This window comes from Moschus berezovskii, chromosome 16, assembly GCF_049115385.1.
Source record: "Moschus berezovskii isolate FMDL1 chromosome 16, NW_MosBer_1.0, whole genome shotgun sequence".
Classification (NCBI taxonomy): domain Eukaryota; kingdom Metazoa; phylum Chordata; class Mammalia; order Artiodactyla; family Moschidae; genus Moschus; species Moschus berezovskii.
The window spans coordinates 54,944,971-54,957,748 of NC_142475.1; the positions used below are offsets into that span (position 1 = coordinate 54,944,971).

The 12,778-nt window shown below is 52.6% G+C and overlaps 1 protein-coding gene across 1 annotated transcript in view; it reads left to right on the forward strand.

Annotated features, from left to right (window-relative positions):
- The window catches only part of COL22A1 (collagen type XXII alpha 1 chain), a 210,104-nt gene that overhangs the window by 68,215 nt on the left and 129,111 nt on the right, over nt 1-12,778 (forward strand). The window contains exons 12-20 of the mRNA XM_055432494.2: nt 141-194; nt 994-1,047; nt 2,396-2,449; nt 3,055-3,099; nt 7,595-7,648; nt 8,747-8,791; nt 10,400-10,444; nt 10,705-10,734; nt 11,010-11,063. Of these exons, the coding sequence (XP_055288469.2) occupies nt 141-194; nt 994-1,047; nt 2,396-2,449; nt 3,055-3,099; nt 7,595-7,648; nt 8,747-8,791; nt 10,400-10,444; nt 10,705-10,734; nt 11,010-11,063 (435 nt within the window). The remainder of the gene's footprint in view (nt 1-140; nt 195-993; nt 1,048-2,395; nt 2,450-3,054; nt 3,100-7,594; nt 7,649-8,746; nt 8,792-10,399; nt 10,445-10,704; nt 10,735-11,009; nt 11,064-12,778) is intronic.

The window sequence follows — 12,778 nt, forward strand, 5'->3', positions numbered from 1 at the left end:
TCTGCGTGTTGCTGCCCTCTGCGTAGGAGCGTCTCGGCCATGATTCCCATCTGGCACGTCCTCCGCTGCCCCAGTGGAGAGCCTGTGTCCAGCGTGGTCCTCACCCTGTCCTAATCGCTTTTTTCTCTCTCCCCTCCTAGGGCTCCCTGGGCCTGCCGGGTCCCCCTGGAAGAGAAGGCAGCAAAGGCATGCGGGTACGTCTGTTCCCACAGGCCGCACCGGCCTGGGGGCCTGCTGATCGGAGCCCCTGTCCTCGAGGGGTGGTGACCTTCGCCAGGGCCAGGCTTGAGCTGGGCCCCTTTGTACCAGGATCGTCCCAGGTCCCTGGAGGTCAGCCTGGTAACTATCACCACACCAGCAGCTCCGGCCACCAGGCGTCACCTGACTGCCCCTGAGAGCTGTTTTCGAAGTTGATTGACCGGCAGTTCTGGGCTCTTGTCCCAGTGCCTGGAACTTGGAATGGAGCCAGGGGACCCAGTTCCCAGGTCCTCAGTTCATAGTTCAAGGAGTTGGTGGGGCCCCAGCATACCCTGAAGCCCACGTGTCCAGCCAGCCCGCCTGCAGTGGGCACCTGACTCCCCCTTTGCCTCCCCGGCCTCTGAGTCAGAACACACCCAGGGACCCAAGGCGGAAGTGATCTCAGCTCAGGCGAGTCTGTTAGACCCGGGATAAAGAGGTCCTCTTTGACACCAAGAACTTGGTTTGGGTCCTCAGTGGCTCTGTCAATGCCAGCCGCTGTGCTTTCTCTGCTCTTCCGTCTGGCCCGGTTCTATGGACCAGCAGAGCCAGAGCGCATTGGGGGTTCCGGTGACGAAGGCCTGCAGCGAAGATCCGCTCCTTTGCTTGTCAGAGGCACCTCTGGGGGGAGCTCAGGCCTTGGCTCGGGGCCGTTATGACACTGTTTCCATGCTGAGATCTAGTTCTGGGAAGGATGCCCCGGGGGCCTGGGCCTGAGCCCCCAGGTTGTGACCTCGTGTGTTCTCTGTGCCACAGGGGGAGCCAGGAGAACCGGGCGAGCCAGGGCTGCCCGGGGAGGTGGGCCTGCGGGTGAGTGTTGCTTTGAGTTCTTCTTCTGATGTTTCTGGGCTTCCCTGGTGGCTCAGCTGGTAAAGAATCCGCCTGCAATGCGGGAGACCTGGGTTCCATCCCTGGGTTGGGAAGATCCCCTGGAGAAGGGCTAAGGCTCCCCACTCCAGTGCTCTCGCCTGGAGATTCCACAGGGTCACGAAGAGCAGACTGAGCGACTTTCACTTTCTGACGTTTCTAGTGCACAGACTGTGATGCAAAACCGACTTTTATGGGCCCACTCGACGCCCTGCAAATGCTTCTCATGCAGCCACACGCCTGCTCGTGTGCGTGTGTGTGTGTGTGCACATCCCTGAGGTTTCCTAAATTCTCACAGAAAGTGAGTCCTGCCGTACTCTGCCACTTATCTTTTCTAACAAGAGACGTGTCTTTCCTCACCACTTCAGATCAGTACCACCTGTTCTCTCAATCAGTGCTTATCGTTCCATGATACGGATGCATCATGATTTGCATAACTTTTCCTCTATTTGTGGCCCTCCAGGTTATTTCTAATTTCATTTGTTTTCCACAAAAATCAGTAAATGCACACACCACTGTATTTTTTTGTTTCAGTAGAGTAGGTGACAAAAATGGGGTATCTTGGGCTGAGGAAAAGCATTTTTTAACATTCAGTTCAGTTCAGTTGCTCAGTCATGTCTGACTCTTTGTGACCCCATGAATCACAGCACGCCAGGCCTCCCTGTCCATCACCGACTCCCAGAGTTCACCCAAACCCATGTCCATCGAGTCGGTGATGCCATCCACCCATCTCATCCCTTGTCGTCCCCTTCTCCTCCCGTCTTCAGTCTTTTATTAATGGGCTTTAACAAATATGGCCAGTTTAGCAGCCTAAAAGCAGCAGCAGTACCTTGTCCAGGCAGCAGGGGCTCCGGGGCTCGGCAAACTCCAGGAGGGCTTTGCTGGGATGTGTCCAGGCTGTGCTGGCCCCACGTGAGGTGTGCGTGATGAGCCGCGGGAAGCCGGCCTGTGACCAGGAGCACTGCACGCTTCCTGCCCGGGTCCCGGCATGGCCGTGGGGCGCGGCCACACCAGATTGCCGCACTGACCTCTTGCGAGCTCAGAGGCCGCTGTGGAAGTCGAACCGAGCTGCGTGTGAATCCCGGCTCCCCCAGGCAGGGGGTGATGTGAGCTCTGCATGGAGGGGGCAGCAGAGGTAGGGGTCTCTTGGGGGGACCTTAGGCAGGTGGCACTTGGCGGCAGATGAGGAGCAGCTGTCTCAGCCCCTAACACGGTTATTGACTGCGTCTTCCCTCTGCCCCTTCCCTTTTCTCTCTATCCCCAAACCTCTGCTCCGGAAACTCTTCTTCAGGGATCCCAGGGACCGCCTGGACTTCCGGGACCTCCTGGCCCCATAGGCGCTCCTGTAAGTAGAGGCCACTGCTGTGTTGCTGTCCTTGGGGACTGGGACCCGGGCCCTGTGACAGGTCCCCACCCCACATCTGTGCTTAGATGCAACTTGGAGCATGTGATCAGAAAGGCTCACACCTGGGCTGGCATTTGTATCATATCTGCTCCCAGAGGGGAGGGCAGCCTTCGCGCAGGTTCTGGGTGCTTCTCCTGAGGACGGTGTGTGGATGCTGGGTGGGGCAGTGGCCCTCTCCTAGGGGAGGGGGAGGAATGTGGCTTCAAGGGGCCCCAAGTCTCAGGTTCAATTCCTCAGTTCTGTGATTGGATGGCGGTGTGGACTGACTCCGGGGCCACCTTGCTGCACTCGGCCAGCCGAGCTCAGGTGTTAGCTGGGAGCACCTGGATAATCCAGGGACGGGGGACCAGCCGCAGGGGCTCTCATCCAGGCAGGGACCCAGCTCACCACCCAAGGGAGAAGCAGGCTGCCATGGGGAGTGAGATACACGGGAGACAGACCTTCACCACCGTCCCAGGCGAGCAGGCTGTCCCGGGGCCTCAGTCTCAGTGCAGAGAAGCTGGATGGGGCTGTCTGCCTGTTATTCATCCTCCCTTCTCCTCCAGGGTCTCCATGGAGAACGAGGGGAAAAGGGAGCCCGGGGAGAAAAGGTATTTACAGTCTGCTTCAGTTAGTCGTGCAGCTTTCTATGGACAGCATGTGTGTGAGCGTGTGTGTGTGTGAGCGTGTGTGTGTGTGTGAGCGTGTGTGTGTGTGAGCGTGTGTGTGTGTGAGTGTGTGTATGTGTGTGTACTATGGTGACTGAGGGCTGGTGCAGAGGAGGCATTAGCTTCTGACCCCAAATGTAAACTTGGCCTGGAAGGCTGTCGGCTCAGTACCTGCAGTGGTTGAGATCCCCTTGCAGAGACAGTTTGGGGTTTCTGGGTCAGAGGGGTTTTGAAAGTGCCCCGGATTGGGATTCAAAAAAGTTCCAGTTGCTGCTGGGGACTCACTTCCTTAGCAACTGGCCTGAGTTCTCCATACCTCAGGGACACTGACTCTTAACCAAGGGAGGGGGCGCGGGGACAGCTATGGCCCTGGTGACTCATGCTCAGCCTCGTGGACCGAGCGAGCGCTGTGACCTGACCTCAGCTGAGACTCTCCACGCTGAGGCTGGCTGTGCCTTCACATTGACGCCACCAGGTCACAAGTCATCCGCAGACCAGATCCTTCCGTGGGTGGAGTGCTCGGGGCTCTGGGGGTGGGGAGGAGGACGGCACCCCCACCACCTCCCCAGACAGCAGCGGGCATCAAATTCTCAGGAATCCCAGGCTCACCTGCTCACTGGGCTCCTTCAGATCACAAGCTGGAAGTTGGCCCCCTTTTTAGCACCTGCCCTGTTCCATCTTCCTGGAGTACATGGTTCTCTCATTTATTGAAAATTTCTAAATTATTAAGAAATTTAATTTGATTTCAAGCAACTTAACACACACACATTTGGAAACAGAGAAAAAAAAAAAGCCAGCCTCGAATTGCACCATCCTACTGCAGCTGCAGCGACCACTCTGGCTCATTTCTTGATTTCTTCCTGGACTCACTCCTGTGTCTCCGGCGTCTTTCTACACCGTCACACGTGACGTGTTCTGCTTTGCATCCCGCTGTGTTTCCTCTTCCTCCAGGTAGCATCTCCCCCACCCTGTGCTGCTGCAGATGTCCATGATTTATCTTAAATGGCTGCACCGCGTCCCTGTGTGTGAATAGACTGTGATCTGCGTGCTCATTCCCCTATTATTGATCAGGGAAGATGGTTTCCAGTTTGTCATGATTAAAAATTACTGCTTTGGTGAACATTGTCACACCAATGCCTTTATTTATTTATTTTTCCCAACTTAGGATGGTTTTATCTGGCCGCTCCCTTAGAAGGGAGATTGTGGTCAAAGGAGACGAATGTGTTGTATGACTCAGGAAGCGTGTGCGTCCCCAAAAGGCTCCTCGGAAGGAGGGGGGCAAGAGCCAGGGTGATGCCCCTCACCTCAGGCCCCAAAGCGTGGTTTCTGTTTGTACGGATATCAAAGTTTCATCACTGTAGCTTGAGCAGTGGAATCCCTTGCCCCGTGGTGGTTGGGACGCATGTCTCTTGGTTCTTTGGAGAGAGTTCTCGTGGCTCTGAGTGTCAGGTTTTGGGTGGAGCATCTCTCTGTGGTCCTCTGCTCCTCCTCTGTACAAGGTGGGGACTGGGAAGTGACCCTTTGGGTAATTGGGGGTCCAGGCACAAGCTTGATGGGCAGTCCTGGTGCACAGGGCGACAGGGGTGCAGTTTGAAGGTTCCCCCCTGGGAGCAGGCAGGGTTTGGGGAACAGACATGAAAGGAGTGCTGAGCCACAGCCCAGGGGGTCACCTGCAGGGCAGGCCTTGGAGAGGAAGTCCAGTCATCAGCTCTCAGCCTCAGTCTACAGTGTGGCCCAGAGAAAGCCCTGCATGGTGATTCCAGAGCCTGTTTGCCTGGGTTTCAGGCTCAGCTTTGGGGTCTGCAAGCAGTGTGACCTTTGGAGAGTTGATTTCACCTCTGAGTCTCAAGTTTCCTCAATGTAGAGAGTGTTATAGAGCTATTACGTAAGGCTGCTATGAGGATTAAATGACTTAATGTTTGTGAAATGCTTAGAGCAGTGCTGGGCAACAGAGGCCATATTTATGGAGGGTGGGAGACAGAGAAGAGGAGAAACAGCAAGGCATAGATGATTGGCAGGGAGGCATAACCTGAGCGCTGAGAGCTCTGCTTTGACTCTGATCCCCAGCTCCCTTGCCGATGTTCTCAGTGACTCTGGGGGGAGCTGGTTCCTCTGTTTTCCCATCTGTCAAACCAGACGCTTGGGCTGCATGATCTCTTGGGCTCCTTTCCAGTTCTTATATCTGATGAGTACTTAAAACAGTTTATTTTCTCGCGAACCTCTTAAATTTCTTAAGTCAGCAAAAAGGAAGTTTCCATCTCCCTTTGAGATAGGCGCATCCCGCTGCCTGGCCTCCCAGACGTGGAGCACGGCCAGAGAGAGCCAGTGCCCGCCTGCCAACGAGCCCAGCTCTGCCAGCGCCCGTCAGGACCTTCTCTGCGGGCGTGGGGCGGGTGGGCCGGCCTTGCTTTCGGCCTCTTCCAGAAAGGCCCTGCCAGGCACGAGGTATGGAGGCTCCGTGGGCACAAGGACCTCCTAGTGACTGCGGGGCAGTGAGGCCTGAGTGGGTTGTCCAGGGGCTCTGCGCTCGGGGCAGTCGGCAGAGTGTATGGTGGGTCTATCAGTCACAAAAAGGGACGCCCACTCCCTGGGGACCAGAAGTGGGACACAGCTGCCCCTGCTCTGTCCGGAAGAGCGTGCTCTCTGGACAGCTTTGGCGGGGTGTGGCAGCGAGCTCCTGCGGTCACGGGGAGGATGTCCCGGGGTCCTGCGCTGTCTGGGGATGAAAGCCCAGGCCTTGGAGCACCAGCTGTGGGCTCAGCGGCCCGTGGCTCTGCCGCCAGCAGCTCTTGGCTCACTGCAACTTCTGTGCTCCTTGACCCCCAGTACACTTAGAGTCTAGGCTGCTGTGTGTGTGTGTATGTAGGCAGGGGAGCGGCTCTCCTGGTGTGTGTGTCTCCTGGTGTGTGTGTGTGTGTCTCTCTCTCCTGGTGTGTGGGTGTGTGTGTAGACGGGAGGGGCTCTCCAGGTGTGTGGGTGTGTGTGTAGACGGGAGGGGCTCTCCAGGTGTGTGTCTCCTGGTGTGTGTGTCTCCTGGTGTATGTGTGTGTGTCGTGTGTGTGTGTGTCTCCTGGTGTGTGTGTGTGTGTCTCCTGGTGTGTGTGTGTGTGTCGTGTGTGTGTGTGTCTCCTGGTGTGTGTGTGTGTGTCTCCTGGTGTGTGTGTGTGTGGTGCATGTGTTATGTGTCTGTGTGTCTCCTGGGGTGTGTGTGTGTGTCTCTTTCTCTCCTGGTGTGTGGGTATGTATGTAGACAGGGGAGGGGCTTTCCAGGTGTGTGTCTCCTGGTATGTGTGTGTGTCTCCTGGTATGTGTGTGAGTCATATGTGTGTTTGTGTCTCCTGGTGTGTGTGAGTGTCATGTGTGTGTGTGTGGTGCGTGTGTCGTGTGTCTATGTGTCTCCTGGGGTGTGTGTGTGTCTTTTTCTCTCCTGGTGTGTGGGTATGTGTGTAGACAGGGGAGGGGCTCTCCAGGTGTGTGTCTCCTGGTGTATGTGTGTGTGTGTGGTGTGTGTGTGTGTGTCTCCTGATGTATGCATGTGTGTGTTGTGTATGTGTCTCCTGGTGTGTGTGTGTCATGTGTGTGTGTCTCCTGGTGTGTGTGTGTGTGTGTGTGTCGTGTGTGTGTGTGTCTCCTGGTGTGTGTGTGCGTGTGTTTGTGTGTGTGTGTGTGTGTGTGGTGCATGTGTCGTGTGTCTGTGTGTCTCCTAGGGTGTGTGTGTGTGTGTCTCTTTCTCTCCTGGTGTGTGGGTATGTGTGTAGACAGGGGAGTGGCTCTCCAGGTGTGTGTCTTCTGGTGTATGTGTGTGTGTCATGCGTGTGTGTGTGATGTGTGTGTGTGTGTCTCCTGGTGTATGCATGTGTGTCATGTGTGTGTGTGTCTCCTGGTGTGTGTGTGTGTGGTATATGTGTGTGTCTCCTGATGTGTGTGTGTGTGTCTCCTGGTGTGTGTGTGGTATATGTGTGTGTCTCCTGGTGTGTGTGTGTCTCCTGGTGTGTGTGTGCGTGTGTTTGTGTGTATGTGTGTGTGTGTGTGGTGCATGTGTCGTGTGTCTGTGTGTCTCCTGGGGTGTGTGTGTGTGTGTCTCTTTCTCTCCTGGTGTGTGGGTATGTGTGTAGACAGGGGAGTGGCTCTCCAGGTGTGTGTCTTCTGGTGTACGTGTGTGTGTCATGCGTGTGTGTGTGATGTGTGTGTGTGTGTCTCCTGGTGTATGCGGGTGTGTCGTGTGTGTGTGTCTCCTGGTGTGTGTGTGGTATATGTGTGTGTCTCCTGGTGTGTGTGTGTCTCCTGGTGTGTGTGTGTTTGGGGGGATTCTCTCCTGGTGCCTGGTGGAGAGCAGAACACAGTGGATCTCTAAGTGCCTTTGCTGGTCCTTCGTTTCTGTGACACTGACCTTGGGCATGTCCCTCTGTTGTTCATCTCGCTTTCCTTCCTTTGCCAGGGAGAGCGAGGCCTGGATGGATTCCCCGGGAAGCAGGGGGAGACTGGTGAGCAGGTAGGTGGGCAGGACAGGGTGGGGCCTGGCTCAGGCTCGTGGGGCCTGTGGGCTTCAGTCTGTGTCCTGCTCAGCTGGGGGCTCTGGAAGGCTTAGTGACTAGCCCCCAGCTTGCCGCTCACGGACTCCTCCACACCAGAGTGGAGGGATCCCAGAGAGCACACTGCTTTAAAACCGGTCTAAAGCGTCTGCCTCCAATGTGGGAGACCCGGGTTTGATCCCTGGGTTGGGAAGATCCCCTGGAGAAGGAAATGGTAACCCACTCCAGTATTCTTGCCTGGAGAATCCCATGGACGGAGAAGCCTGGTAGGCTACAGTCCACGGGGTCGCAAAGAGTCAGACACGACTGAGCGACTGAACGGAACGGAACGGAACCTTAGTAACACGACTGCTGCTGCTGCTGCTAAGTCACTTCAGTCGTGTCCGACTCTGTGTGACCCCACAGACGTCAGCCCACCAGGCTCCCCCATCCCTGGGATTCTCCAGGCAAAAACACTAGAGTGGGTTGCCATTTCCTTCTCCAATGTGTGAAAGTGAAAAGTGAAAGTGAAATCGCTCAGTCATGTCTGACTCATAGCGACCCCATGGACTGCAGCCCACCAGTCTCCTCCATCCATGGGATTTTCTAGGCAAGAGTACTGGAGTGGCTTGCCATTGCCTTCTCCGGTAGTAACGCGACAGCTGGTCTTTAATAGAAAGACCACAGGCGATGTGCGTGTGTTCAAAGTGATGCATGAGTTGCAGTCCTGTCCTTGAGACTAAAAGATTATAGACAGCCCAGATGCTCATAAATAAGAAATAAGTTGAATAAATCACGGTGTGTATTAAATAGATACAAGGAATAATATGAAGCTGTGCAAATTAACGGAACTCTTAATGTCCTGATACGGGTGTTCCGTGAGATGCATCCGTGAGTCCAAAGGGGACCACATGGAGATGTGGGCCTGGGGAAACTTTATAGCGACAAGTGCGGTCTGAGAAAACTTGTGGAGGGGACCTTCTGGGGAAAAGGCCAGGAACAGATGTGGAGGTGTGTTACCCTCAGCCCTGCCTTCTCCACTCACTCCCCTGACGGACCCCGTGTTCTTTTCTTTCTAGGGAAGACCTGGCCCTCCTGGAGAGCCAGGGCCCCAGGGGGAGAAGGTAAGCCAGGTGCTGGGGTGGGAGATGGCTCCTGATGAGCACGTGGGGAGCTGCTCCCCTGAACAAATCGAGGCCTGTTTTGGGGGGTGGCCATGCTGTAGTTCTGGGAACGAAGTGCAGACAGAGGTGGTGAATCATGCATTAGAACTCAGCCTACAAGAAATTGCTGGTTATTGTATTTAAACATGTTTTTTTATTTGGGGGAATAAAAATCCATCTAAAAAACAAATGAAAATCCTGTTATATAACATCAGGATGTACTAAAATGTTGTGCTACTTAAATGGCTTTTGGGGCTAAGGCAGAGTAGAAGCAAATATAAAAATCTTAAAAACTCCTTTTCCACTTTCTCCTCTCCTTTGTGGCATTTACTTTTTTTTAAACAGAATTATAATTCTGAAAATGTGCTGGGTAGTTCATAAATAAAATAGAGGTTGCATCTCATCCTGCTGGTCACCTGTGTTAGAACATTTTCAAAACAAGGCTTATTAACTCAGTGAATTTGCTGCTTAGGGTTTCTGTAATGCAAAAAACTGCTTGTAAAATTGTGAAGTGCTATGAAAATGTATGAAGATGATAACCTTGCTAGGCCTTCAGGGTCACAAGGGAAACAGAGAAGGAATGCTGTGCTCTGGATTTATGGCAGGAGGGGTGATGAGACCCAGCCCTGCATTTAGTACAAGAGTGTTTCTTTCAGATGATTAGGCCCTTAAGAAAGACATCAGACTGTGGGTCTGTGAACAGCCAGGAGAGAGACGGGGCAGCAGGGGGAATCCGGCTAAAGCAAAGAGGGCTGGACCAGAGATGCGTCGCTTGTGCTCAGTGTCACACTTCAGAGCGCAGGTCACGGTCACTGCCCGACTCAGACACCTTCCCAGCACATGCTGAAAATAAAGGAAAAGCAAAAGACTGCTCCGACTCCTTCCAGAAACAGGGTGTAGTTATAAATAAATAAGACACCTGTGGGCTGAGAAAGCCTCTCTTTAGCAGTGGTGGCTGGAGAAGGTTGATCTCTTCCAGACTTGCTCACTTGAACTTCAGTTCTTGCCTAATTGTTCTCTCTCTGTCTGAATATTTTTAGAGTTGAGATTTATATTGCTGTTTATCCTGGTGTCAGGATTTTAATGTATTCTTGCAGTTTCTTGACACCGAAGATGCTAGATCCTAAAATAAGTAGTTTATTTCAAGTCACTAGGAGGGGTTGGTTCTTAAAGTTTGGATCTAGGTGACAACTCTTTCCCACTGCTGCGTGTGTGTGTGTGTTAAAAATGCACAATTTATTTATTAAAATTAAATTCCAACCTCTCCCTCATTTATAGAGGTGTTTGGCCCCTCCCGATTGGGAGATAGCAGAGTTTTCGTTGCTTATTGTGATGAATGCAGCAGAGGTAGGAAGACACGGTCCACGGGCCATGGTATGATTTGGAGCATTTGTTGGAAGAGTCTAGAAACTAGAGGTTCTTGGGTGATGATACAGTGACTCTCAACTCATGTTGAAGGAATGTTTCTGGGACAGATCTTGGCTGCTTTACAATTTGAAACAGTCATTGGGGCTATAGCTCAACATCAAAACAGTTCCCTGTAGTGAAATGCCTGTCATTTCTCCGCAGGGTGCCGTGGGTCCTGCAGGCCCCCCTGGGCTTCCAGGCTCTGTGGTAAGTGGTGTAGCCCCTAGAGGTTAAAATCCCGGATGCAGACACTGATCGGGCTGTGTAGTTGGAAGAGTTGTTGCCTCTGAGAATGAGGTGGAACTCTTCTGATGACGCGAGCTGGCTCTGAAGATTTTGCACACTGAAAATGGGATAAAACCAGAGAAAAGTCAGAAACAGCGGTGCAGATGCCCGCCGTGGAGTGGAGTGAGGGTGACTATTGAGAAGAGGCCGCCAACTTTGCTGACATCTGGTTTGTCCCCCAGGTGCAGAGAGAGGGCCTTAAGGGCGAGCAGGTAAGCTGGATGTGGGTTCTCTTGTCCTGGGACCCCAGGTGGTGGCAGAGATAGAAAGGCCACCAGTGTAAGGGTGAGACTGCTTGCTGAGCTCAGACGGAGCCCCTCAGAGATGGATCAGATCGACTGTCCACCAGGAACGCTGATTCCCACCAGTGTCTCTGGGTCCCCGCCGGGAACTCGGGAAGAAGACAGTCAGCAGAGGGTCCTGGTTGGAGGCCTGGGACATGAGGAGGGCGCGTCATGGCTAATTCGCGTTTGGCTTGTGTTACCAGGGAGCCCCTGGACCACGGGGTCACCAGGGCCCACCTGGGCCACCAGGCGCTCCGGTAAGTCATTCCCCACCCCCCCAGCCTGGGGTCCACTCTGAACACCTCTAGGTCTTCAATCACGGCCATTCTCGCTGACGAGTGCAGGGTTATTTCAGAGGCTCCTCCCGTCGGGCTGTTGTCAGCATCTAGCACAAGAGACACTGGGCCTTGCGGGCTGAGATCACCGGGCGCGAGTCAGGCGTGAGCAGGTTTGGACCTGGAGTCGCGGCCAGGCAGCCTGCCTCCAGAGTCCCCAGGTCCAGACTCTCCAGGGCTGGGGTTCTGGCGCTCGGTCTGGTGTTTTAGCTTCCTTTCAGATAAAACAGAGTAAAAACATTGGATGCTTCAACACCAGTGAAATTATTTCCAGTGCACATTTGCTTTTCGCTTGTTTCTAATTAATACCGACTTTGAAGTGGCTTGGAACACTTCAGTTCTCCCTCTGTTAAGAATTTAAGAATAACCATTTGGAAAGAGGCCATTCAGAGGGACTCTGTGATCATTTCTGATGTGAGTTCAGATACTAAGGATAATGAATATGAATCAGTCAGTTCCACATGTTGGTGGTTGAATCAGGTCCCTTTTGATAACATACTTCATAAGTCAGATTTATAATTAGATTTACAATAAAGCCTATTCCTCATTAGGATAAATGTGTATATTTTTGCTGGGGTAAAACTAGAAGAAACTTAGAAGATGTATTTTGCTGTTGTTCAGTCACTCAGTCATGTCTGACTCTTTGCGACCCCGTGGACTACAGCATGCCAGGCTTCCCTGTCTTTCACAATCTCCCAGAGTTTGGTCAGATTCATGTCCTTTGATTTGATGATGCCATCCAAAACCATCTCATTCTCTGTCACCTCTTCCTGCTCCTCAATCTTTCCTAGCATCAGGGTCTTTTCCAATGAGTTGGCTCTTCTCACCAGGTGGCCAAAGTATTGGAGCTTCAGCATCAGTCCTTCCAGTGAACATTCAGGGTTGATTTCCTTTAGAATTGAGAAGATGTTTAATTCCAGTATAATTAGAAAAACTTCACATCAAAAAATTCAGGTTAGAATAACGTCCCTTCTGTCTCTATAACCTTAGATACCTTGCTTAAACCCTTCTGAGACTTGATTTCCAAATCTCTCCACCAACGTCAGTCTGTTGAGAGATTTAAAGTAGATCCCATGGGTAATACAGTGTGCTCAGAGCAGTAATTGGCAAGTATTGATCATCTGTATTGTAGTACATCTTGAAGGCAAATGTATGCCTAGTATGGAGGGATGAAGTTGTTTTCTTTTTTACCAAAGAAGATATGCACAGAGATATAAGTAAGTACCTTGCACAAAGTCACATAGCTAAAAAGCGAGACTGATCTTTGAACCCAGATCCATCTGACAGTCCAGCCCATCCTCTTTTCCCCCCTGAGTGCACTGTGCAGCAGTACCTCCTCCGAGTTGCACAGAGCACAGTGACTACCTCCCAGTTCCCACTACGGAATAAGAGGGTAACAGTGCCCAGGCCTGCGTATTTCCAAGACAGCCTTCTTGATCTCTCATTCTGGGGTCTGGGATGTACTAATGGCAGTTTTCCCTTTTATGTAAGATTTGATAAATGAGGAAGGGAGGGAAGGAAGAAACCTCAAACATTTTGGTCACATGCTTTATGTCAAATGAAATATTTAAGGCTATACAGGGATGAAAGCACATGGACTGATTTCATAGTTTAGTGAAGAGTGTGAAAAAGAAATA